Here is a 23,696-nt window from a genome sequence, read left to right on the forward strand (position 1 = left end):
GATTTTTTCACCTGATTGCTTCATAGAAACCAAATCATCCAATTTCATATCATAAGAACGGAGTTTTCTACATTCTCGGAAGCGAATGATACAAAGGCTTCTCTTTTGTTCTCTCATTCAACATCTCCTTAATTTGACACAAAGGTTACAGCTTTAACTTATATTGCACACACAAACATGAACGTTATCTTAATCTACCCCTCTGAAACTACATGAAAGAGACCGCGGTTTTTTCTGATTGGTCTTGCCATGGAGACTGATAACTGAATTCTTCGTGAATTTCTCGCTTTTCGGTTTATTTACAAGAGACTGATGTGATCAATGGATACCGCGAGTTGTTTTCGTTCACTGACGATGACCTTCTGGTAAAGCTACCACTTTGTGGAAAGGTACTGTTCTTTGAGGCAATGCTCCATCTTCCTCATCATCGTCGAATTCCAGCAAGTACCTAATCAGACGAACAGTTCTTGTTATACGATAGATAGATAAACATGAGTCCAGTTCAAGGGGACTACAAATTCAAGACAAAGCAAACTGAAAAAGGTTGAAGAACTTACTCGTCAGACTTCCTCTGATATTGCAGGAATTGACATCCATGTAAAATAGCTCGAGGTTAGTGTTTTTGTTCAGACAGAAAGACAAGTTATAAAGATAGATGCGTATGGTTGTGACAAAATACTAACCTTTCGTGGGGTACTTACTACAGTTGCTTTGTAGAGTGCAGTTGTCCCGGGATATACAGCTAAGACGTGTTTACCAGGTTGAAACTCTTGGGTGGTTAAAGGATCATTTCTTTTGGGGAATGGTAAAATGCATGACATTGGTAACTTATAGGTCCTAAAGATTCCAAGAGAATAAATCTCAGTATACTTCCCAAACACCAAATCACAACTCAAAAGTTTTCATATGAGTTTTTACCTCTGACCGCTTCCTTCTTCATCATCTCCTGGTTCTTCATCAAGTACTTCAACTCTGTGATTAAAGTTTGAAACATTTACAGACTCATTAATGAAACAGGACATAACTTATTAAACTTCAGATATGACCAGAAGAATGCATTTGTATGAGATTCAAAAATTAGGCATAATATTAGGCCATCGACAACTAACTTATGCAGAAGAAAGGTTAAAGCTTACTCTTTTGTTTCTCTGTCGAAGTGGATTACTTTAACCACAAACCATTCATCCTTATCAGCACTCTCTGCTGTAACTCTTGCAGCTACCTGCATAAATCAGACAGACATTGTGAGCATTGAACTGATCCAAATAAAAACAGATATGAGCATGGTACTGAAAAATGTAAATGTAGATGTAAAATAGTATTTACCTGTTCACCCTTTAGACTTGCATATGCTTCAATTTGATTCCTCATGGAAGGAGAAAGTCTTATGACATCAGAATCACCTTTCATCCTCTTCCTCTTCTGGTCATTGCCTTCTGCCACTTATGTGATATCATTACAAAGCATCGGTAAAAAATTCTTAATTCCTTTGTATCACACAAGCCTTGCCAGAGAATAATTAACATTACAGTTCAATTAAAGTAACTTGTTGTGTGTACCTCCTAATTTTCTCCTTTGCTGCCCGGTTGGTCCATACGGAAGCATCAAATCCAACTGAGTAAGCAAAATGTTCGACACGCTGCGTGTTTATACACAAAGCCAAAAGGGTCTTATTGTGTTAGATACAAATTTGGTCATTTAGAGATAGCATTAGTCCAAGAATCAATTCAAAGTCTTTAACTTCACAACTATGACTTACGTTACTTCATTTTCGGAGAGCTCTTTCGCTTGAATGTACAAATTTTTAAGCTTTGACAATGAGATATCACCAGGCTTTTCAACTATCTCAGGAGCTGCACACAAAACAAAGCTTTCACGATTTTGATTTCGTAGATCGCAGCAATCTAAATTAGAATTTAATCTGTAGATTCAATGGCATTGTATAACCCCTAATTCAGATTTAATTTCTCTAATTACTCCATGATCCAAAATCGAAACTTTTCACTGATACTAATAACTAGTCAAATCACAAAATTTTCCCCAGAAAAACAAAATTTTTTACTAGTCTCAGATCAGATCAGACACAAATTTTGTTAGAACAAAGAAAATAAATTACCAAAATTGTTCGAGGAGTATTAGTAGGAGTAAATGGGAAAAACACTTACAAGCTTGAAGCTTCTTATGCATCTTATTGATCTCAACCAACACTTCTTCTTGTTCTTTCCTTAACCGATCAAGCTCCTTCGTGTTTTCCAGAATTCCGACAATGTCCGGTGACGACATTTCCAAAAAAAAAAAAAGCAAAGTATGTAAGAAGGAGAGAACAGAGACCTAGTAGTAAATCTAAATTAGATGTCCGAACGTATTACAAAGTTTCAATCTCTGGAATCTGAGAGAATCCAACAAAAACAAAATTTCAGTTCTCAGATTTTTCCTTAAAATAAAAAGATTTTTAAGTTTTTTTTTTTTTCGAAAATGTAAATGTCATAGGTCATGAAAATACGACGTCGCTTTGAGACAAAGAAGGAACATCTCTTCCTAAATAATCTAATTTTAAATACTTTCACACATATTAAAAACTACTTATAAATGGGGAATGCATTATTCTTGTGTGATTTACAAGCCTAAAACTATAGTATTCAATTCTTTATTTTATTTTTAAGTTTACAATTCATCAAAAATAATTAATAAATATTATATAGAAAATACTAAAAATCTAACTTTTGAAAAAAAAAAATCTCCTTGATATTGGATTAATAAGAATCATATGAAGTATTAAGAACATCTTTATTGCTACAAAGTATAAAATCTTTCAGCTTCTCAATATATACTATTTTAATAATTTTCTTATTTATTAAATTATAAAAATGAATTTAACCAATTATAATATGCCATATGTCAAAAAACTTAAAATTATATTAAAACTATAATAAAAATATTTAACCAATGATAGTGTATCATATGTAAGAACAAAGAGAACAAAGACAGAGTAATTCTAAATTAGATTGCGCGAATAAATCACCAGGTTTCAATCTATGCAGCTAGAGAGAATTCAAAAAAAACAAAATGGTTAGATTTTTTAGATTTTTTTTTTGAGTGAAATTGGAACCGTTGATGTATATATTTAATCCAACTAATCCATCTCTTCCTAATTCATCCAATTTTACATATTTTTACACATATTAAAAACTGTTTATAAATGGGGAATGCATTACTCTTGTGTAATTTACAAGCCTAGACCTATATAGTATTCAATTCTTTATTTTTTTAAAAAAGTTTACAATTCGTCAATTATAATTAACAAATATTGTACAAAAAAATTAAAAAATCTATCTTTAAAAAAAAATTCTTTGATATTGGATTAATAAAAAACAAATGAAAATTAAGAACATTTTTATCGCTGTAAACTCTTTCAGTTTCTCAGCATATTATTTAAATAATTTTTAATATAATTTTTTTATTTAATATAATAAAAATGGGTTTACTAATTATAGTTTGTCATATGTCCAAAAAAACGTAAAATGATAGTATTAAAATTTCTAATAAAAAAGAATTTAATCAATTATAGTATGTCATATGTCAAGACACGTAAAATTATATTAAAATAATAATAAAAAACTTAACCAATTATAGTATGTCATATATAAAAAAAAAATGTTTCTGATGAGTTCTCAACTGAAAACCGTTTCTCAACTTTTCTCTTACTTTAGTATATTTATTTTACTTTTTTATTAGTGAAAGTTCTTGTTAGAAACGATAAATTAAGATGCTCTAAGAAAATATTTAAGACATTATTACAACAGATGTTTTTAAAAAATGGTAGACTTTTGTGTCATTTGTTATATCATCTTGTAAAAAATGATGAATGCATTTTACTTTTTTCATTTTTTTGCTTTATTTTAACTGGAAATACAATAAATCAGAGAATTGTGTAACATAGATCTTTACATGTATAAAAATGGTTTTACATGTATGACATATGCAGGATTTTGAATGAGATCACTTTCAATATAAATGGTTTAACATGTATTTATGCTCGATTCTGAAAGTGTTCACAATAAGATCCCCTTCAAAATACATGGTTTAACATGTACCTATGCATGATATATAAGTTGCTCATGATGAGTGCACCTTGATAAAAGAAAAGTGTTTAAAACTTTATTACAATCACCTTGACAAAAGTGTTCTTGCTTCTTTTGACATGTGATTTTTTGTATTTGCACTAAATTTTGCTTCAACAAGGTCGTTGTAGTATAGTGGTAAGTATTCCCGCCTGTCACGCGGGTGACCCGGGTTCGATCCCCGGCAACGGCGTCTTTTTGTATACATTTTTTTTTTTTGGAATTTTAAGTTTAAAACACTTTCAACTCCCTTAATTTCGGTTAAATTCATTAGTTAAAAATAGAAGCTAATTAATATTGAAACTAATACATTATTAAATACATTACTTTTCAGTTTTTCACTCTATAAAGCAGCAGAAGAAAAAGCTTCCTCTAACTTGTTTCTGCTGCAAGTTTGCATCCGTAGGAATCTGATCTCCGTCTCTAACAGCCATCAATGAGCAAGTTCCAGGCGATTCTGGTGGCAATACCGCATTTTCGGACGAGAATACACGTTTAATGGACGGAGGAACAAGCTCAGGTGCTGAGAATGTGGAGAGGCAACGTAGAAGCATTTGAATAATCTCTGTGAAGTTTGGTCGATAGTTTGGATCTTCTTTCCAGCAAGATGTTACGATCATTGCTAAATCCCCTGGTAAATCGTCTGCGCTAGGCCTCAAGTTCTAACCGGCAATATGAAAGCATACAACAATTAGAATCAAACGGTTTGAAACTTAAAGAAACAAAATGGTTTGGATTTAAGATTCAAACGGTTAGAAAACAAGAATCAAAGTGTTTCAAAACACAAGAACTAAACGGTTAGAAATCAAGAATCAAACAATAAAATATCAAGAACCAAGAATAAAAATCAAGAATCAAATGGATGAAGTCTAGAACTAAACGTTTAAATTACTATCAAGGTTAAAACTTTGATCAAGAATCAAATGGTTGAGACTTGAAAATCAAGAATCACATGGTTGAGACTTCGAAATCAAGAATGAAACCTTAAATGCAGCAGCGTAAGCAGCTTGGAGATTTGACATGCCTTCAAAAGGTAACTTGTTGTGGATAAGCTCCCACAAGACGATGGCGAAGCTGTATGCATCTACCTTATGGTTATAGTGTTTTTTCTCGCCATGCCTCAATGTGACCGTACTATAAAGCTATTTAACCGTAACTTTTGGATTCAGCAAATTGTTGGAGCCAAAAGGCAAATGCAAAACACGAAAAATGATTTCATTGAGTATAGTATTAGTACCTCGGGAGCCATCCAACGATATGTACCAGTTTCTGCGGTCATCATCTCGGTTAATGATTCTTCTCTAGCTAAACCGAAATCTGCTAGCTTAACCGTCTTATAATCTGCAGTTAAGATTAAGTTCTCTGCAATCCAACAAAAAGATAGAAATAAGACCAAGATTGTAACTTTTAGAATGTCTTGACGTGTGATCGGTTAAACTGTCACCTGGTTTGAGATCACGGTGGATGACTCCATGAGAGTGTAAGCATTCCATGGCCCGAGCAATATCAAGAGCAAACCCAACAGCTAAACGCATGTCCAAACGCCCTGGACGCAAACTCACAAGGTATTTACGCAAGGTACCACCGAGTAAAAGCTCGGTGACTATAACCATGATTGGTTCTTTGCAAGCTCCAATGAACTACACAAAGTTACCGAATCAAAACGTTTAGCCTTGTCTCTAACCAAACTCTCTAGAAATATGAACCAGAGATTGGTAAAAGATAAGAAGCTGAACCTCGACCAAGTTTTTGTGTTGAACTCTAGACAACATAGAGACCTCTCTTGCGAATCTGCTCTCTCTTTTCGCAATCTCTTCCGGAGATTCTCCTCTTTTAACAATCTTAATAGCAACTGTTTTGTTTTTATACCTAAACAATTAAACAAAGAAACCACACATCTCCTTATCAATCTCACTACTCTTCATCAACAATAACACGTCACCAAACCAAAATTCTCACTTACACCAAAAACTGATTCACACTAAATTTCCAGTGGATGCGTTAGCAAATATTGATACAAAAACTACCCTTTTGATCCCTTAACTCATTGAACAACCCATTAAACTAAAAATTATATTGCTAAAGACTACATATTTTTCAGAAAAAACTTTCAATCTTTTCTTCACAATATGCAAAGTCTCAAGTTCAAGAACCAAGCAAGAACGATCCCCGAGAAAAAGGGAATCAATAATGGATTTAAGAATCATAAAGTAAAACTGAAGCAAAAATTAGAATTTTTATGATATTAATCTGATAAATGGAGCAAAATTGAATTAAGTAAACTTACTTTCCTTCATAAATTTTGGCATGAGCACCTTCACCAATCTTGGGACCAACAAAGAGATGTTGAGGATCAACGACCCATTTAGGATCTAATTCAAACACTTCATTAGAGTAACACTCAGTTACAGATCCCATTACCAAAAGGTTTAGATTTTGTTTGATTATAGAGACTTGTCAAATCAAAACCCTTTTGATGATCAATTAATCATTCTTGGTACCATCAAGAAAATATGCTTTTTGGGGATATAAAAGCGAAATCAAGAGACTTCCATAAATATAATAAAACAATAAACTCAGAAGAGACAACAATATCAACTTGTGAATAACAAAAAATACAAAAATAAGATATTCTGAAACTGAGTTGTGTGACACAAAAAAAAAAACAGTGAAGATAATTAAACCCAGATGGAGAAATGGTCAAAAATGTGATGATAAAGATGGTCGTACTGCTGGTAAAGATTTGAATTTAATGTATTTGTAAACTTTTTTGTTTTTTGGATTTTGAATTAGTAATAAGACAAAAAGTTCTGAATTATCAGAAAAGATGTTTGCTATATCCGCCGCGTAAGTAAAGTGACAAGAAAATTTCGTATCTCTCTCTCTGTTTTGTTCTGTCCTTTTTTGGTCGGCCAAAGTTACAGAAGCGTAAAATTGACTAAATAATACACAAACCGAATAAAATCAAATGAATAGAACCGGACATAACCGGAAAAAGTCAAAGTTATGAACAAAATATATTAAGGAAGTTTCCTAGAATGTAAAGATAGAACGGTGAAACAAATATATATTTAAAAATTAAAATAAATAAATAGTTATATAAATATTGAAAGAAAAAAACAAAGTCTTTTATTAATCTTTAACGAACAACACTCTTTTATTAATTGACATAAAGACAAAAAAATGTGCATGAATTTAAAATTTAGAGATCGTGGGCCAGAAAAAGAAAACTAAAAAAATCGTCGGTGCGGAGAGAAGGCGAACTGGCGAACCTTTTTATTACAAGATCAAGATCAGTACTTTTTAGTACTTTAATTTTGTGTACAATGTTTTTTTTTGTTTCATAACAATTTAGTATTGTATTTTGAATTTTAGTAAAATTTTTATAAATTTACAATTTAAATGTTATTTTATAAGTTTTTATAATTGTAATATGTTTAAAAATATTATATTATTAAATCTTATGATCTTAAACATGTTCTACAAATAACTAACTTCTTAACAAAAGATTTTAACTAGTGATCTTACATTATTTTCATAATATTTTTACTCTAAGAAAACCCAAAATAGTTTCCCCTATAAAGATGCCCTAAGTGAGATCATATGATTAATTAGTGTAAGAAAAGTAAAATATTGGCTCTAAAGCAGTAAAGTCTTTTGGTATTTTTTTTTTTTAATCAATTTGAATAATTCATTTCATTTAGTAGAACAAGTTTTTGCATCACTTAGCTCAGATCTTGATTTAGACTTCTTTTTTTTAGACATCAATATGTTCATGTTGTGTCCAATTTTTTTTATTCTATCCCAAGACTAAGAAATCAAGCAGAAGTAAGTAGATGTAGGCATGTAGCAAACCAAGTGAACAGAAGATAGTAACAAATGGAGTATAGGGATCAACTCATACAACGTATTGCTCTCAAATATTATGATTATATTAATCAAAGAGGTTTTGTAGTATATAAAGTGACAATAAGTTCCTAATCGAAAGTGAAAAAAAATTCTAATTGACTGAGATAAGTTCCTAAGGAAAACCAAACTTCATTAAGGGAGAAATTTGTTGAAACAAACCGAATTTTTTTTGGATATATGACAAGTTAAAACTAAAAGGGACGCATGACACATTCATGAACTAAACCTCTATGTTAACAAAAATCTGAAAACTTATCTTAACACTTCAAAGACCACAATGTAATTGATTTACTCGTACAAAATTTCATAAGCAAAGGGTGCAAAACTCTGACTTTTTTTTTCACCGAAGATAAAATATGCCTAAGTGATACAACATTGACAAACCATCATAAAGTCATCATCGACGTTTATATAAACATGCTTTCAACTCTGGCCACTTTATAGTCTTCTGATTTGAATCCAACTGCTCCTATACAATAACAAGATTAAATAAAAAGGTTATTGCTAACAACATTGAGATCCAAGTTCTGAGACTAACCAAACCTAATGGAAGCATTTATTCACTAACCTTTTTCTTGAAATGCAATAAGATGAACATCTTATTCGAGACGTCCTGCAAAAAGAACAAAATGAGTATCTTTCTCATAGGGGAAACTAAAAAAAAAAAAGAAGGAGAAGAGTATATAGAGACAAAAGATTTTACCTTTAGAACCGAAGTAAATCCAAGATCACAAACTGCTTTCACAAAGTCTATAGGGTCTGCTCCTCCATTGTTTGGATCAAACCTGCTTTTTACTTCCGCTATAAGAAGCATACCGCTGTTGAATACACACCCACAGGAACTGTTATTCAGAATCATGACAGAAACCAATATAACGAAGAAGAAACTGGCAATAGTAAACAAAAGCTGACCTTGGACGAAGAACTCGATGTGCCTCTTTGATGTAACTAGAATAGTTTGTTCCCATTAATGAAAGACAGAAAACAGCAACATCCACTGATGAAGACTCAAGTGAAGTCTACACAAAGTAAGCCCCAAAGATACCAGTTTAAGTCTGAGCGAACAAAGAAATCAACAAAGTAACATGAATGCAGTAAAGAGTCTGACGTACATACATTTGACATATCGCAGGCAATAACAGAAGGGTTCTTTGAGACAAGATCAAAGGAAAAAACTTTGTTCTTCACACTTTTAGCAATCCTTGCATCACCTGAAACAGATTTTATCATATCGGTAAAAGCTATTTCAGCGGGTAAGAAAAAAACACAGGGATAAAAGAAAAGCTCACCACAGCCAAAATCAGCCACAACTAAAGAAGAGCTTCTAGACAATAGCCAATCTATAATGGAATTAACAGGAAGCTCAGGCCAGTTTGACATTTGTTGCTGATACCCTGTATGATACTGAAAACAAAATTTAAACAATTCAACTCAAAAAAGAATCAAACTTAGAATTCTTGTTCTATAGCTAATGGTGTGAGTTTTAATTACCATATCAAACATTTCTGGATCTTCTTTAAAGTAGTCTAATGCTTCTTGTCCACTGAGAAAGCAAATATTTTTTTTGAACTAAGCTGAAGATTAAAATCACCAGAAAGAATTTTTAGTAAATCAAAACTTACGAGCAAGTGTAGAGTTTCTCATTGAGCATCCTGAATTGCCCACCAGATAATCTCTCTCGAAGCTGTATAAATTGATCAAAACCTCCATAAAACTTCAATCATAAGACAGCAAAACAATATCAAAAATGTAATCGAGAGAGAGAGAGAGACCATATCGAGGAAATTGGAAGGTTTAGCTCGTTTCTTTGAAGCTGAAGAAGAAGAAGAAGAAGAAGAAGAACCTCCATGCTTATTGTTTTTGTTGATTTTGGTATCTTTTTGACTCTTCAGTTTCGACTCTATAGGTTCTTCTTTAGAAGAAGGTTTAGGATTCCTTTGTCTCTTCTTGTTCCTCTTCCTGTTTTTGCTGCTTGTACTTTCGTCTTTCATGGCGGTCGCCGTCATTGTCGCCGTCGTCTTTAACGTTCTTTCTCTCTGTGTTTAGGTTTTTTAGTTTCAGAAGTAGAAGATGATGGAGTTTCTTATCTTTTGGGCCATTAATGGGCTTTTTGTATTGACCTAATAAGCCGGTACACTAAAAAATAATAAAATCTTCGAAACCGGTTTAAGTTTTTTGGTAGTATGACTATGAACTAGTAAACGATGCAAAAAGAACCAAAATCGTCGTTCCCAATTCCTTTGAAGAACATCATCTGCTACTGCTATGGATGATGATGATGATGGTTTAGTGTTCTTCAGGAATGATTGTGCTTCGATACTTTCACAAATTAAGGATCAAGATGAGCAGATTCGTCTCAAAAGAAGGTTTCTTCTCTTTCTGGTTTTATATGTTTGTGTGTGAATTTTAGGAATATAATTTGTAACTTAGATGGAGGAAACAAATGTTTTGGTCTTGAAGCAATCTCTTTGCTTATTAGGCTCTGTCAAAGTTCCAACCTTTAATGTTCCGAGGAGAAAAGTTTTAGACTTTGTTTTGTCTTTTGCTGTCTTTGACACCCTGAAGTGAACGCTTTTTAGATGGCTGTTGGGGTTGTAACTTAGATGTAGGAAACGAGTGTTTTGATTTCGAATCAATCTCTCTGCTTATTAGGGCTTTGTGAAAGTTTCAACCTTTCATCTTCCTCTGAAAAAAAGTTTTAGACTTTGTTTTGTCTTTTGCTGTCTTTAGGACACTGTAAGTGAAACTTTTAAATCCTTGTAGGTGGCTATTGGGTTGTGATATGTCTGAATCCAAGGACCATACTCCGGGAAAGACTGAGTGAGTTCATTACCGAGTTTCTATTTTGTTATTCCCTTTGGTTTAGCTGATTGATTGACTCTTGTTCTTGGTAAAACAGATTCGTCCCTGAATCTTTGCTCAGGAGAGATGATGTATGTCTCTCTCATTCACCCTCTTTTTTTTATAGAAGTATTCATAGTTCCTTTCAGTGAGATCTCTTTTGTGATTCCAGATATTCTACGAGACCATTAAGTCGCGAGTAGAGGAAGCATTTGGAATGTGCAAGAATGAACAAGTATGCAATGATGTTCCACAAAAGGAGTTAAAGTTCAGCAGTCTCGAAGTTGCCAGAAAGCTTGATTTCATGACGAATAAAGGTCTTTATCTTATTGCAATGATACTCACAGGAGGCTCTACTGTTTTTGACAAGACTCGATGGAAAATGAAAGAGATTATCAGAGATTCAATCAGTAGAGATTTCGGAAAAGGAAAAGACGGTATTGGTAAAGAAGACATTATTAATCAGCTGCATCAAGTTCTGAGTGATCCCGCAAATTTCCGGGAAGATTGCATGATGAATTTGGCGAGAACATCCACTTTGCAGTCCCATCGTGATGCTGCAATGAAGGTACTTAATGAGCTAGATGGTTTGTCAACGCAGACTCTACGTGCAATGAAAAGAAAACTTAAAGGTTCAAGAGTGATACCTCAACTGAAAACCAGTAGATTTGGTCAGAGTCGAAGTGATCTGATAAACCAAGTGCGGCAAACTATCGAGAAGATGCTCTCAGAACTTTCTGCAGGGGATAAACTGCAGGAGCGATTGGCTAAAGCGTTGTCGTTGGTAGATTTGTCACTTAAGCTAAGTCCTGGCTACAAAACGACTGCTGCCACAGATTTTTTTCGGTTCTCACCAGAAACAAAGAACCTGCAGAACGAGATAGTGAAGGCAGTCTGGTTACTCCGTAAGGTCAGGTTTCCTGAGCTGAAAAGATTGCATCTTTGTTTAGACCCGGAAGCTGAAGTATCAAATGACAGCTTAAGATCAGCGGTTAGAAAAATGTTGATTGAGTATCTGTTTGAGTGCAGTGATATGGACACCGTTCCAAAGTCTTTGATGGAAGCTCTTTCATTGGTCAACAGGAGGACGCGGAATGTAGAGCATAAGGTTTTTCCAAGGGAAGCAATTGAGGAAGAGACAGAGTGTGTATTAAATGTGAGTGCTCAAGTGAAACAAATATTTTGCCACTGTATTCCAAATTATGAGCTTGATGAGGACTTTGATGATGCTTATATGGAGGACTTAGAAGACAGTGATGATGATGATGATGATGATTTTGAGAGTTGTAGTTTATTTGATAACGAGAGTAGATGCCGAAACATAAAGCTTGAAGTCAAAGACACTCAAGAAGATGCAATGGGGTCCGCTGATTCGGATCATGAAGAAAGTGGTGCAGAATGCTTGGTTTTGGACCCGACTGATTCTACACACGCAACCAACCAGCATGATTTCAGCTCTTCTGTCAATAGGATTGTTATAAGAGACCTGACAGAGAGTATTACTAGAGATCATCCTAGGTCTCTTTATTTCACTCCCACGTCCAATAAATCAACACTTAGGAGTGATAAACATGACATAGGTACGAGCAATATCCGAGTCAAGGTTGAGAGGGATATTGAGATGGAAGGAGATCACCAGTTCAGCTCTCGGTCTTTGTTTTCTGTTGAAAATATAAAGTCTGATGATCATGGTGAGCAGAAGCCACGCAGAAGAAACAAAAACCAGTACCTCGCAGTCCAAGATATATCTGATGAGACAAGCTTGGTTGCACATAACCTGATCGGCTGCTTACTAGAGAAATTTGCAGACCGTCAAGGTCTAGACTTAGAAGCGGATGAACGTTCATATCTTGGAGGCGAGTCGAGGCTTCAAGAAGATATAGAAGGTGAGGATAAAAACGTTTAGAATCTTGTACAAATTCACTCTTTAAAGCTTTCTTTTACTGTTAACCAGACTGTGTTCCCAAGAGTCATCTTCTTACTGAATTTCCACTTGTGTGTTGCAGTGAGTGAAGAAAAGCAAGCTTCATCGCAACAGAAGTCAGATGAGTCGATCATTGTTTCTGCTGTCAAAGAGCTAATGCCATCCCTTGAAGAGAGGTATACATTTATTTGCATCTGTTTTTGTTTTCGGTATGAAAGTTTCATGTTGCCTACTAAGCGTAAGGATATCAAATCTCTAATTACCGGATATCTGATTTTAACAGTGTCTTCATGAAATTAAAAGAGTTGATGAATGTGAGCTAGCATCAGTAATCTCAGTAATCTTGTCATCTTTCCAACCAAAGTGAAGTAGCAATGGAATGGAAAGAGAAACAACAGAGCACATTGGGATGAGCACAACAAAGAATACGATTTTGCATAGCACTGTAACCCCTGGCTAATGTAAGAACTTAAACTGTTCTCCTTATTTTTCTTTCATATGAAAGATTATATTTGCCCTACAGAACAGTACAACGATCGCCAACTAACTTTTGTTACAATCTATCGACAGTAATTGATTTCAAACATAAATATAACTGAACCAAAATAACAAACCAAAATCAACGTTTAGTTAATGCATCAAAGCGAGAGAGCTTAGACCAATCACAAAAGATATGGCCATTACAACAAAAGCACATAATGTGAGAACATAAAACGCAAAAACGCTCACAGAAACCAAAAAGTTTTTATGTTTCTTCAATGGTAGAATCAATCAATGACAAAAACAAGAACATAATTCCTCGATTCTGTTTTGTGGTCGAATCAATGGATGTTTTCTTTGTCTATTGTCTTGTGGCAATCTCCAAGAAAACTTCTATATGAATCAAATTGGTAAGTAAGTAAGGTTAGGTTCTTATCCTGACCTCCTGAAAAAGGTACAAGCCATGGCTATAGTTGCAATGGCTCCAACCACAGCAGCTCCAATGTAGAACTCTTCTTTGTCAAGACGCTGGAACCATATGGTGCACTTTCTTCCTTCTTTCTTAATTGGCTCTGGCTTTGGGGTTTCTTCTTGGCAACACGAAACGCCTTTTGTTCCCTTACAACATCCTCCTGTGAACCCCTTGCTCTCCTCTTTGTTACCGTTTGTTATCATTTTCTCAGCTTCAGCTTCAGATAAGCCCATTTGGCCCCTGAAACAGAAGTAACTTAGCTAAGTCCGAGGCATATACAAGCTAGAAACATGAGTCTTTGAAATCTAATACCTCCAAATTCTTTGTATGATTTCTCCTTTTGCAATATGCTGGTCAAGCAATTCAGGCACATCATCAGGAGTCACATAGCCATACCTACATTTAAACCAGCACTGTTACTCGGCAATGCCATAAACTATATAACATATCCAGTTATTGATCCAACCAGTGACTTACCAATTGCCAGAAATCTTTCCAGCAGAATCAGGACTGAAGATGATCAAATTACCAGCATACTTGTGTTGTCCAACGTGAGAACATCGTTTCAGAGTAATCTGGTCGGAAAGTCCACGAGAGCCAATCTCCTTTTGGAACCTCTCTAAGATCACTGGTCCACAAACTCCACATCTCTTGTCTCGACTAGTATGAGTACACACAAATACAAATGTTCCAGATATCTCTTCTTGTGTCCCAGAGCTCCATGCCTTCCCATTTACAAGAACATCTTCAACAAAACCTTCTACATCCGTATCCTTAACCCCCCTTTAGTCAAAACCAACACAAGAACAGAGTTTTATATAAGTCACTAAACTCAAGATCTCCAGATTCAGATCTGAATCTCAGGTTCAACAAGCTCATCTAGAGTGTAATATCTAAAGTTTCTAAAGTTAGCTTATACAACACTCTCTAGAAACCTATAACTACAAGTCAACCATGTTCTAGTCAACTTGTATCATCAAAACATAGACGAACTCACTTGTATCGGATCATATCTGGAAAAACCAACACATCACCATCAGATCCACCACCTTCACATACATTAAGCTTCGTCTATAACAACACCAACAAGCACACAAACAGACAAAAAATGTCAGCGTAATGGTTTTAAGAATAAACTTTCATAAGAAAGAGATACAACGTAAGAAAATGTATAACCTGAACAAGAAGATCAGATTTGCGATCTTTGAGCAAGGTAGCGAAACGCTGAGGTAAACCTTGTTCTTCGACATGTGAGGGCCAAGCTTCAGGTGTTTTGTAAAGAACAAAAACATGACGACCGTACGAAGTAATGGAATTGGCTATGTTGGTGCTGTACATCTCCGGCCGTTTAAATCCATACTCTGTGTCTTCCGACGCCGGAACAGAGTTCATGTTCTCAACTTCAGCCATTTGACGTGTTAGCGACGGTTTCTTCTCAGATTCAAATTGAGAGAAAGAGAGAAAGAGTTCTGACTTTTTGAAAGAAGAGTGCAAAAATATTTTATGTTTCATAAACACGTCGTGAGGCGTCCACACGAATGTGACAAAGCGGTGACGTAAAATTAAGCTCACAGACGGATTCGTTTCGAGATGTCTACAAATCTACTTGACCGTCTTGCTGTTTTTTGGTGACAGGCAGTGGTTTTTAGTTAATCAGGGCACGTTGGTCAACTAAACTTATATATTATGTGAGTGATCGAATTTTAATTGCCTGAAGATGACTCAAATATTAGTTTATAGATCATAAGTAAGAAGAAGAAGAAATTTTTTATGTATTTGGCTTCAATTCTTTGCCACATACATTTTGCTTAAACGTGTAGTTTAACGAAGTCGTCAATTTAATTTTATACAGTATTTGATTCATCCGTTCAATGTAGACATGTCAAAAAGCATACTAAAACTAATTTGTAAGCATTTTATACGGATTATATGAAAAAACTATACTCAACTAGAAGTGTTATTAATGTGGTGTGTCAGATTAACAAGTGCATGATACAATCAACTAACTTACAAAGGAGAAAATAAAGACACAGTATGTTGCCTAATCTACACAACATCCGGGTCAAACTACACAACAAAGTAAATAAGAAGCATGAAAGCTAATAGCATCAACTAGTGATCTACCAAGGGTAAGAAAGATACTCACGGGCTGCACAGACATGAACAACACGCAACACCCGGCTATTAAACTACAACTAGAGTAAAGATAGAGGGATCGAAAGATCCTGAGGATAACGCAAACCACCGCGGAGGTAAGCCTCTCGATAAAACCCGAAACTAGTCGATGACACGAAGTTGCCCCCAAGAGATAAATTTCCTCACTAGACAAACAACTCTATAAAAATATATATCATAAAGTTATTGCTGTTTGAGTTGTGTTCTTTTTTGCTTTTGCTCTGTTTTTTTCAGTGCTTGACCTATTGCTCTTGTTCAACTCACTTTGTTTACTTAATAAAATGATGGCAAAAACAAAACAATACAAAATTAAAGAGAAGCACAAATCCTTGATTACAAAAAATTCACAAGAATTCACGGATATAACTAAAATATCTAGACCAAACATTTGGTTAAAAACAGATCAAGAGTTTTGAAGTAAATTGTCGAAGTAAAGGTTTAAGACGTATCTAGCGGCGGAGAGAACATCAAGCCTCCTCTCACTCGGCTCGTACTTGCCTTTCCTGAGCTGATACCGATGAGTCACTGCAGAGATTGTGTACGTTTGCCCTTCTATCATAACGTTCTCACCGCACTGAAGGTTCTGCCAAAATCAAAGAGCTTTTCATCAAAACTCATCTACATATTGATAAGGCCTTATACTTGTCTTCTGAAACATTCATTTCCTATCAAAAAGTTAAAAGGAAAAGAAGAAGAAGAGTTGAGACTGACATGAGGAAGACAACGAACGCCAAGAGACTTGGGAGGAGGAGTGATTTCAATGACTTTGTAAGGGTAATTGCTCTGATCTCTTCCTTTCTCTTTCTTTCTGCAAATTATCTCCAACCTCCCTCCTCCTACCTGCAAAATCAACTCTTTATACCATCCTTTTGGGAGAAAACTCAAAAAAAAAAAAAAATATCTGTGATTTGACTTCGCTCTAAAAATCGTTACTTTTCCGATACAGGCGAGATCTGATGCAAGTGTTGCCATTTCCACTAGTCAGATTATCAACCCAGAATTTTTGATATGAGAGAGAGGGACAATAACTTAAGAACCCAGTGTTAAAAGTTTCTCTTAATTTTGTGAAAAGGAACACGAGATACAGAGCAGAATCTAAAGAATTGAGACAGATGATTGACCACCAGATATCTTTTTTGGTCTATTTGTGGCTCTCACTTAAGGGAGAAAGAAGACAATCAAACCTTCGGACACATAAAGAGGCTTCTAATGATAATGTTACAAACAAGACTACATAAGAGTCTATAACAAGATTCGAGTCAAAAACTCAAAATCGATGTGATACAAGCTAAGTCTAAAGTTGCCAGACGAGTTCTACGTAAAAAAAAATAATAATCTGGCACACTGTTACGCCGAGATAATTTTCTAAAAATGTATGTAAACTACTCAGGGGGGGAACCAAAAGCCCTAAAAGCCTCCTCTCTCTCAGAATACAATATCTAGCTATCATCAATCTTGATAACCATTACACAAACTAAGCATGACGGAACAAGTAAGAAGAAGATTGGAGCTTTTATCAAAAAACTCTCTACCTTCCATAAGGATGGTACCGTCCGCTGCCACCGCCTCCATATCCACCTCTACTTCCTCCTCCTCCATAAAATGAGCCTCCCCCGCTTCCTCCACCTCCATTGTAACCTCCTCCGCCTCCACCTCCAAGTCCACCCATGTCATAGCCACCACCTCTATAGCCTCCGCCACCAGCAGCACCCATTCCACCCCCATATCCACCAATACCGCTACTACCATAACCGCCACCATAACTGCCACTTGGTCCACCATACCCACCTCCAGGTTCACCGTATGGCGGGCCATACATATCACCAGGTCCACCACCGTACCCAGCGCCTCCTCCCATACCGTAACCACCTCTGTTGTAACCACCACCGCCACCTCCTCCATAACGACCAGAATATCCAAGTGCTGGTTCTCCTCTATAAGGTCCCACGCCACCACCGTATCCACCACCACCATACCCACCGAATTCTCCTCCATATCCTCCATAACCACCAGACCGGCCACCTCCATAGCCGGCACCACCTGATTTGTAAGGACCACCTGGACCACCATATCCGCCACCATGTCCGCCACCATAACCATCTCCATAACCTCCACCAAAGTTAGAGCGAGAGTCACCAAACCGCTTTGACGGGGTTGTAACTGAGTTCGGTTTTTTTGGCTCAGCCTTCTTTATCTCAACCTATACGAGAAAATTTCCACAGACAATTCAGCAAAGTTACAGGGCAGATGAGAGTGTCCTGATTATAGCTACAAATTCTTAGAATATCAATAATATTTGTAAGAGCGTGCAGTTACCTGAGTCCCTGAGAGCTCAATTCTGTTCCCTTTGGCCAAGAGATGATCTACCATATCTTCACTTTCATATGTAACAAACCCAAAGCCACGTGATCTTCCAGTTGAATGATCACGCATAATCTGATGTTCCTTCAGCTCTCCAAATTGCATAAAGAATTCCTTGAACTCATCTATTCAAACACCAATCAGCAGATTAATATCTAAGTCTAACATGTCTCTGAAACAAAAAGCATATGATAGAGATAAAAATGGGAAAGTTCTTACCATCATCCACAGATGAAGGAATCCCACCAACAAATATCTTCTTGGTTTTGAAATCATTAGAGCTCACGGATCCTCTTGGTATTGTCCGCTTAATTTCAACCTGAAGAGCCAAAAAAAAAAACATAGAGTGAATATTATCACACTGTAAGGCACAACACAAACTTTACAAAGTAAGGAACAGCTCAATGTCACCTGCTTCCCAATGATAATGTGATTGTCCTCCATAACTTTGTCGACCACAGAGACATCAGCATATGTGACAAACCCAAACCCACGAGGCTGTCCAGTTTTCCTATCCTTCATAATGACAGAATCAGTGATCTCTCCATACTTCTCAAAATGCTTGACGAATTCAGCTGCATAAGCAAATCGAAAGCCAGAGTTAATTAAAGTATTGAACTTTACACGATAACGAGAGCGCTAACCTCATACAATGTTGCAACCAGACACAAGAGCTAACCTGAAGTTGTCTCCCTGGCTAAACCTCCAACAAATATCTTTCTACAAATTCCACAAAACATCGTATAAGTACACTAAACACTAAGTATTAAGAAACCAGAGAAGAGCACTAATCTTATCCTCCTCCACTCTATAAATCACTTTTATGCTAATTCGTAAGAAAAGCTATGACAAGTCTGAATCTTTCTATAGCAAAAGACCCTAACAAGCCATAAATCTCACAGAGCTTAACGAAAAAGATTAGTAATTTAGAAAACCCTAAGAGATTCGAAACAAAAAAGATTCTTCCTTTTATCAAAATTTTCATGAAATAGAGAAAAGAACCAAACCCTAATTCCTGAATCTAGAATCTTTTCGGAAGAAAGCGAAGAAACGTACCCAGCACTATCGACGCCGCCACTAGAGTGAGGCTGAGATTTGTCGTCATCGTCTTCAACATCATCGGATGGTTTAGGATCCTGGATTTCATCTTCGATAACTGTTTCCGTTCCATAAGGATCCATGACGGCACAAGCGAAACCCTAAAACCCTTGGGAGAACGAAGAAGAAGAAGAAGAAGCGGCAGACGCCTAAAAGCGTGCAGTGAACAATCCCTAAAACCCTTAGAGAAGAGAAAGGGGGTGGGGGGATACTTATTGTACTCTGCGTAGCACTCGATCTTAATCTTGTTTCTTGTGTTTAGAAATAAGGACGGTTGATCTCACTTTTCTTTGTTTTGTAATGAGTGAATCTTACCCGTTAGATTGTCTTTTGGTTTCTTTTGGCAATTTATGAATAAAAAATGGATTTTATCAACCAAAAAAACAAAAAAAAATAATATACATCAAAGTAAAGTTTAACTCTCTCCTTATTAGTACATTTAAGATTCTGGTGGAGCTCTGATGAACACAAACAGGGGATGCACTGGTTGTCATGGGAGAGATTGGGATATCCTAAAAATTTAGGAGGCCTTGGATTCAGAGATCTGGAACTTTTCAATTACGCTTTACTTGGAAAGCAAGCGTGGAGATTGTTACAACAGCCCCAAAGTCTAATGGCAAGAGTAATCAAAGGGAAGTACTATCCGGATACCAATATTCTCCATGCAACAAGAAAAAGAAAAGAATCATATTTTTGGCGATCAGTCCTCCATGGAAGAGATTTACTGAAACAAGGTTTGAGACCTTTAGTTGGCAATGGACAGTCGATAGATGCTTGGAATGATCCTTGGCTCCCAACAAACCCACCAAGAGCCCCAATTCCGAGAGGTAACCCCACACCAACAACGCTAAACAATTGGATTGGGTCTGAGCCAACAGCATGGGATGAGGAGAAACTAACAGAACAGGTACATCAAGATGACATTGAAATAATAAAGAAAATCAAGCTATATTCGAACCAGGGTGCAGATCTTATGGGATGGCATTATTCAAAGAGTGGTTTCTACACAGTCAAGTCAGCATACTATCTTGCAACACAATTACGGGATCAACACCAACCATTAATACCAGGCAACATTGAGATCAAGAAGAAAATCTGGAAACTGAAGACAACCCCAAAAATTAAGCATTTTTTATGGAAAATGGTGTCACGAATCTTACCCACAGGAGAAAATTTAAGAAGGAGACACATAACTAACCAGAGTATATGTCGAAGATGTTGCCAATCAGAAGAAACAGCAAACCATTTGTTTTTCACCTGTTATCATGCACAATACATATGGCGAGCCTTGGGACACCCGATTACTGGTTTGCTAAATGCAAATTCATCTTTGGAGGAAAATCTTGATAAAGTATTGAGTTGCAGTCTGTCTAACACCACTGATTACAGCCACCAACTTCCTATCTGGATCGTTTGGCGAATCTGGAAAAGTCGTAACCTTCTAGTTTTCCAACAAAGACATCAAGCATGGACTCACACAATCAAAGCAGCAAGACAAGATACTGAAGAATGGATAAATGCAGAGGCATATTTATCATCGCTAAATCCTACATTCACAACAGCTTCATCAGCAACAACAAAGAACTGGGAAAAACCTGAGATGTTATGGCTCAAGTGTAACTATGATGCCTCATCTGTTAGTTCAGATAGGGAACCACAAGCTGGATGGATCATAAGAGATTCTACTGGAACTTACATGGGAGCAAGCCAGGCAAAAGGGAAAAAAGTTCAGAATGCTCTAGAGAGTGAATGTCAAAGCTTAATTCAAGCAATGCAACATTGTTGGATAAAAGGTCTGCGCAAAGTCATATTTGAAGGAGACTGTCTCGAGCTTACAAAGTTACTACACAGACAATCTTTCAATTTTGGAATGCATAACTGGATCAGAGAAGTATTACATTGGAAGGAAAAGTTTGAAGAAATCAAGTTCACATGGATTGGAAGAGAGGGCAACAAAGCAGCAAATCAATTAGCAAGAGACCCTCTAATCAATAATAATTCCTTCAAGTTTCATTATTATGTTCCGAACAATCTAATAAGGTTCCTCCATGAGGATCATTGTAATATACACGTTTAATAATAATTACAATCAGATGTTACAAAAAAAAAACTAATATTTATATATAATTAAATAAAAATATAATAATTTACATTAGTCTATACTTTAAATCCACACTTTACTACTAAACTAGATGAGGACCTGCCTGATGTGCGGGTTTAAAGTCTTATAAATTAAATTAAATTTAACAAAAATATATTAAAATTTGTATACGTTATTTATAATTTTTATTTTTGTTATAACACACTGATTTATATCGATTTACAAATCTTTTATGTATGTTACTATTAAAAGTGTATTCTTTTTATACCTAAATATACTCTATGTTACAAATATATTCTTTATCACCACCTACAAAATGTCTATATGAACACATTAAGCCAACTATTTTACTTTCACTTCTGCATAGTTTTTTAATTACTAAAACTATTGGCTCAAAAACTATTTTGAATAAAAAATATATTACATAATATACTAATCAGTGATGTACCATCACAATAATGTATGATCACCATGGAGAAAACCTCGGCTCCGCCCTCATCCCTTATGGAAATAACCTTGCGTCCAATCTCCTCCACCATGGAGAGAACCTTGGCTCCACCTTCTTCCCTTAGGGAGAAAACCTTGCGTCCAACCTCCTCCACCTTCCACCCTTGGGAAGATAATTAACCTTGTGTTCAACCTTCTCCACCATAGAAAGAACCTCGGCTCTGTCCTCCTCCTGTTTGGAGAGAACATGTTCACGTCTTTTTGCTATCTCAAATGGCTTTCTCCGAGCCTCTGAGAACCAATGAAAGTAAAAACTTTTTTCTAACGTCACAAAGTCTTTTGATAGTAACTAATGTTAAATTTCCCAATGTATTCGTGGAAAGGTCTTTGACACACCATGATGTAGCCTCTATCGCTGTAATGCCTCAACCACCACCTTGATTAGTGAGCATATGTCCACTCTCAGTCTATGGACCCACCTTTCTATAAGTGAGCCCTACATCTATTCCTGGCCCGTGGACCCATCCATATTTGATGGCAGGTTTTTTACGTCTGGGAGGCTTTAAGAACTTGCACAGTTCCAACAATCACTTCTATGAAGGTCACCCATCATGAAGTTCTCTCAAGACTCTTGACCAAAAATAATTGCATTTTGGTGACATATGTGGTCAAATCAATTCTTTTAAATCTTTCCGCAAACCAGGGTGTCACAGTCTTTGAGCTCCTATGGATCTATCAACAACGATTTATGTTTTTCCAATCTATCTATCTATGTTTGTTGTAAGCGTGTGTTTGATTAGTCTATTTTATCCATCCATTAGGTTGATGAGCTTCTACTCGTTATCTTTCTTTGGGATTGAATTAATAATAGTAAAAATTATGTTTGCAAAAAAAATAGAAGGGTTTATGACCAACCAATCAAGGTTGATAAATTAAAAAAAAATTAATTTGAGATAATTAAAAAAACAATAGAAAATTATAAACACGTTAATACATGAATCTCAAATAATTCAAAGATGAAAATAGAAATTAAATAAAACAAGAGGCATTTTCAAAAATGTCCCTTTTTCCATACCCCTTTTTAAAAATAACCTTTCATGTTGACCATTTTTAAAACTATCCCTCTTTATATACAAAATGACTAAATTACTCTTTTGTGAGTGACAGCAAAAATGTACAGTCATCAAAATCGAAAATATTTTCCCGCCAAAAATAAAAAAAATTGCCTGCCTAATTTTTTTTTTCCCGCCAAAATCAAAATTTTTTCCCGTGAAAAGTTATTTTTTCCGCAAAAAAAAATTTCCGCCAAAAATATTGAAATACCTTATAAAAACATTGTAAACACTTTTAAAAACCTTTTAAAAGCGTTTACAATGTGTTTAAAAACCTTGTAAACGCTTTTAAACACCTTGGTAAAACATATTTTTAATGGTAACATATTTTGGGCGTAAGAACATATTTTTAATGGTAAAACATATAGTAAAATTGTACGTGGTTACTTATTAGATATTGATTTGATGAATTTGTTGCATGTAAAATATTTTGTGAATAAGTTGTGAAACGTTTTTGAAATTTGACAATAATAATATTTGTAATGATGAGTATTTGGCAAAAGTTTTAGTGGGATGTAATTTAGCTGTAAATTATTTTAATAATTGTTATAATATATTAAAATATATAAATATAAATAAATGTATGAAGGTAAATACAAATATTCTCTAATTTAAATTATTTATATATTTATTTTAGGAAATAAATTTTTTTATA

At 35.4% G+C, this 23,696-nt stretch overlaps 7 protein-coding genes and 1 non-coding gene across 13 annotated transcripts; 2 read left to right on the plus strand and 6 right to left on the minus strand.

Moving 5' to 3' along the window:
- LOC104732765 lies at window positions 20–2,470 on the minus strand. Of its 3 annotated transcripts, none has more exons than XM_010452346.2 (9): window positions 2,166–2,470; window positions 1,760–1,853; window positions 1,560–1,639; window positions 1,327–1,433; window positions 1,137–1,222; window positions 919–972; window positions 684–837; window positions 558–571; window positions 20–448 (listed from the first exon to the last, which is right to left on the minus strand). In XM_010452346.2, exons 1-9 carry the CDS (start codon window positions 2,281–2,283, stop codon window positions 346–348), a joined length of 810 nt encoding a protein of 269 aa, XP_010450648.1. In that variant the 5' UTR covers window positions 2,284–2,470; the 3' UTR covers window positions 20–345. The 3 variants fall into 3 exon arrangements, with proteins under 3 accessions (XP_010450648.1, XP_010450647.1, XP_010450645.1); XM_010452345.2 differs by having other exon boundaries at window positions 1,327–1,436; XM_010452343.2 differs by having other exon boundaries at window positions 1,327–1,442; window positions 2,166–2,469.
- On the plus strand, window positions 4,243–4,314 carry TRNAD-GUC. The gene has a single exon. It is a non-coding gene; the product is annotated as a tRNA-Asp (tRNA).
- Window positions 4,392–6,958, minus strand: LOC104732766 (serine/threonine-protein kinase HT1-like). Of its 2 annotated transcripts, XM_010452347.2 has the most exons (6): window positions 6,409–6,951; window positions 5,858–5,990; window positions 5,566–5,761; window positions 5,359–5,483; window positions 5,105–5,263; window positions 4,392–4,783 (listed from the first exon to the last, which is right to left on the minus strand). In XM_010452347.2, exons 1-6 carry the CDS (start codon window positions 6,537–6,539, stop codon window positions 4,460–4,462), a joined length of 1,068 nt encoding a protein of 355 aa, XP_010450649.1. In that variant the 5' UTR covers window positions 6,540–6,951; the 3' UTR covers window positions 4,392–4,459. The 2 variants fall into 2 exon arrangements, with proteins under 2 accessions (XP_010450649.1, XP_010450650.1); XM_010452348.2 differs by lacking the exon at window positions 5,105–5,263 and having other exon boundaries at window positions 6,409–6,958.
- On the minus strand, window positions 8,262–10,094 carry LOC104732767 (ribosomal RNA-processing protein 8-like). 2 transcript variants are annotated; one of them, XM_010452350.2, is made up of 9 exons: window positions 9,803–10,094; window positions 9,653–9,714; window positions 9,522–9,573; window positions 9,320–9,434; window positions 9,147–9,241; window positions 8,943–9,049; window positions 8,734–8,848; window positions 8,599–8,643; window positions 8,262–8,499 (listed from the first exon to the last, which is right to left on the minus strand). In XM_010452350.2, exons 1-9 carry the CDS (start codon window positions 10,034–10,036, stop codon window positions 8,428–8,430), a joined length of 897 nt encoding a protein of 298 aa, XP_010450652.1. In that variant the 5' UTR covers window positions 10,037–10,094; the 3' UTR covers window positions 8,262–8,427. The 2 variants fall into 2 exon arrangements, with proteins under 2 accessions (XP_010450652.1, XP_019089303.1); XM_019233758.1 differs by having other exon boundaries at window positions 8,599–8,848.
- On the plus strand, window positions 10,227–13,315 carry LOC104732768. Its single transcript, XM_010452351.2, has 6 exons — window positions 10,227–10,396; window positions 10,794–10,850; window positions 10,930–10,963; window positions 11,044–12,757; window positions 12,878–12,971; window positions 13,079–13,315. The coding sequence occupies exons 1-6, from the start codon at window positions 10,296–10,298 to the stop codon at window positions 13,116–13,118; spliced, it is 2,040 nt and encodes a 679-aa protein (XP_010450653.1). The 5' UTR covers window positions 10,227–10,295; the 3' UTR covers window positions 13,119–13,315.
- LOC104732769 lies at window positions 13,369–15,288 on the minus strand. The gene is made up of 5 exons (XM_010452352.2): window positions 14,924–15,288; window positions 14,745–14,818; window positions 14,225–14,530; window positions 14,060–14,143; window positions 13,369–13,987 (listed from the first exon to the last, which is right to left on the minus strand). The coding sequence occupies exons 1-5, from the start codon at window positions 15,257–15,259 to the stop codon at window positions 13,708–13,710; spliced, it is 1,080 nt and encodes a 359-aa protein (XP_010450654.1). The 5' UTR covers window positions 15,260–15,288; the 3' UTR covers window positions 13,369–13,707.
- On the minus strand, window positions 16,213–17,037 carry LOC104732772. Its single transcript, XM_010452355.2, has 3 exons — window positions 16,856–17,037; window positions 16,634–16,762; window positions 16,213–16,505 (listed from the first exon to the last, which is right to left on the minus strand). Exons 1-3 carry the CDS (start codon window positions 16,892–16,894, stop codon window positions 16,326–16,328), a joined length of 348 nt encoding a protein of 115 aa, XP_010450657.1. The 5' UTR covers window positions 16,895–17,037; the 3' UTR covers window positions 16,213–16,325.
- Window positions 17,184–19,600, minus strand: LOC104732771 (heterogeneous nuclear ribonucleoprotein A2 homolog 1-like). Of its 2 annotated transcripts, XM_010452353.2 has the most exons (6): window positions 19,340–19,597; window positions 18,963–19,003; window positions 18,695–18,858; window positions 18,503–18,602; window positions 18,239–18,408; window positions 17,184–18,122 (listed from the first exon to the last, which is right to left on the minus strand). In XM_010452353.2, the coding sequence occupies exons 1-6, from the start codon at window positions 19,462–19,464 to the stop codon at window positions 17,451–17,453; spliced, it is 1,272 nt and encodes a 423-aa protein (XP_010450655.1). In that variant the 5' UTR covers window positions 19,465–19,597; the 3' UTR covers window positions 17,184–17,450. The 2 variants fall into 2 exon arrangements, with proteins under 2 accessions (XP_010450655.1, XP_010450656.1); XM_010452354.2 differs by lacking the exon at window positions 18,963–19,003 and having other exon boundaries at window positions 17,451–18,122; window positions 19,340–19,600.

This window comes from Camelina sativa, chromosome 12, assembly GCF_000633955.1.
Source record: "Camelina sativa cultivar DH55 chromosome 12, Cs, whole genome shotgun sequence".
NCBI classification, from domain to species: domain Eukaryota; kingdom Viridiplantae; phylum Streptophyta; class Magnoliopsida; order Brassicales; family Brassicaceae; genus Camelina; species Camelina sativa.

What these genes read in the sequence shown, in the direction of transcription:
- LOC104732772 (XM_010452355.2), bottom strand. Translation starts at nt 16,894, where the DNA reads ATGGCAACACTTGCATCAGATCTCGCCTGTATCGGAAAA. An exon ending in ATCTCGCCTGTATCGGAAAA is followed by an intron (nt 16,763 to 16,855) that starts GTAACGATTTTT and finishes TTGATTTTGCAG; the next exon opens with GTAGGAGGAGGGAGGTTGGA. An exon ending in GCGTTCGTTGTCTTCCTCAT is followed by an intron (nt 16,506 to 16,633) that starts GTCAGTCTCAAC and finishes TGATTTTGGCAG; the next exon opens with AACCTTCAGTGCGGTGAGAA.
- LOC104732767 (XM_019233758.1), bottom strand. Translation starts at nt 10,036, where the DNA reads ATGACGGCGACCGCCATGAAAGACGAAAGTACAAGCAGCAAAAACAGG. An exon ending in GAGAAACTCTACACTTGCTC is followed by an intron (nt 9,574 to 9,652) that starts GTAAGTTTTGAT and finishes TTGCTTTCTCAG; the next exon opens with TGGACAAGAAGCATTAGACT. An exon ending in TATTGCATTTCAAGAAAAAG is followed by an intron (nt 8,500 to 8,598) that starts GTTAGTGAATAA and finishes GTTATTGTATAG; the next exon opens with GAGCAGTTGGATTCAAATCA.
- LOC104732768 (XM_010452351.2), top strand. Translation starts at nt 10,296, where the DNA reads ATGGATGATGATGATGATGGTTTAGTGTTCTTCAGGAATGATTGTGCT. An exon ending in CATACTCCGGGAAAGACTGA is followed by an intron (nt 10,851 to 10,929) that starts GTGAGTTCATTA and finishes TTGGTAAAACAG; the next exon opens with ATTCGTCCCTGAATCTTTGC. An exon ending in CTTTGCTCAGGAGAGATGAT is followed by an intron (nt 10,964 to 11,043) that starts GTATGTCTCTCT and finishes TTGTGATTCCAG; the next exon opens with ATATTCTACGAGACCATTAA.
- LOC104732769 (XM_010452352.2), bottom strand. Translation starts at nt 15,259, where the DNA reads ATGAAACATAAAATATTTTTGCACTCTTCTTTCAAAAAGTCAGAACTC. An exon ending in CCAGATATGATCCGATACAA is followed by an intron (nt 14,531 to 14,744) that starts GTGAGTTCGTCT and finishes TTTTGACTAAAG; the next exon opens with GGGGGTTAAGGATACGGATG. An exon ending in ATCATACAAAGAATTTGGAG is followed by an intron (nt 13,988 to 14,059) that starts GTATTAGATTTC and finishes CTTCTGTTTCAG; the next exon opens with GGGCCAAATGGGCTTATCTG.
- LOC104732765 (XM_010452343.2), bottom strand. Translation starts at nt 2,283, where the DNA reads ATGTCGTCACCGGACATTGTCGGAATTCTGGAAAACACGAAGGAGCTT. An exon ending in CAAGTCTAAAGGGTGAACAG is followed by an intron (nt 1,223 to 1,326) that starts GTAAATACTATT and finishes TGATTTATGCAG; the next exon opens with GTAGCTGCAAGAGTTACAGC. An exon ending in TTCGACAGAGAAACAAAAGA is followed by an intron (nt 973 to 1,136) that starts GTAAGCTTTAAC and finishes CTTTAATCACAG; the next exon opens with AGTTGAAGTACTTGATGAAG.
- LOC104732771 (XM_010452353.2), bottom strand. Translation starts at nt 19,464, where the DNA reads ATGGATCCTTATGGAACGGAAACAGTTATCGAAGATGAAATCCAGGAT. An exon ending in GGCGGCGTCGATAGTGCTGG is followed by an intron (nt 19,004 to 19,339) that starts GTACGTTTCTTC and finishes TGGAATTTGTAG; the next exon opens with AAAGATATTTGTTGGAGGTT. An exon ending in TCCTTCATCTGTGGATGATG is followed by an intron (nt 18,409 to 18,502) that starts GTAAGAACTTTC and finishes GTGTTTGAATAG; the next exon opens with ATGAGTTCAAGGAATTCTTT.
- LOC104732766 (XM_010452347.2), bottom strand. Translation starts at nt 6,539, where the DNA reads ATGGGATCTGTAACTGAGTGTTACTCTAATGAAGTGTTTGAATTAGAT. An exon ending in CCACCGTGATCTCAAACCAG is followed by an intron (nt 5,484 to 5,565) that starts GTGACAGTTTAA and finishes GTTGGATTGCAG; the next exon opens with AGAACTTAATCTTAACTGCA. An exon ending in CTTACGCTGCTGCATTTAAG is followed by an intron (nt 4,784 to 5,104) that starts GTTTCATTCTTG and finishes ATTGCCGGTTAG; the next exon opens with AACTTGAGGCCTAGCGCAGA.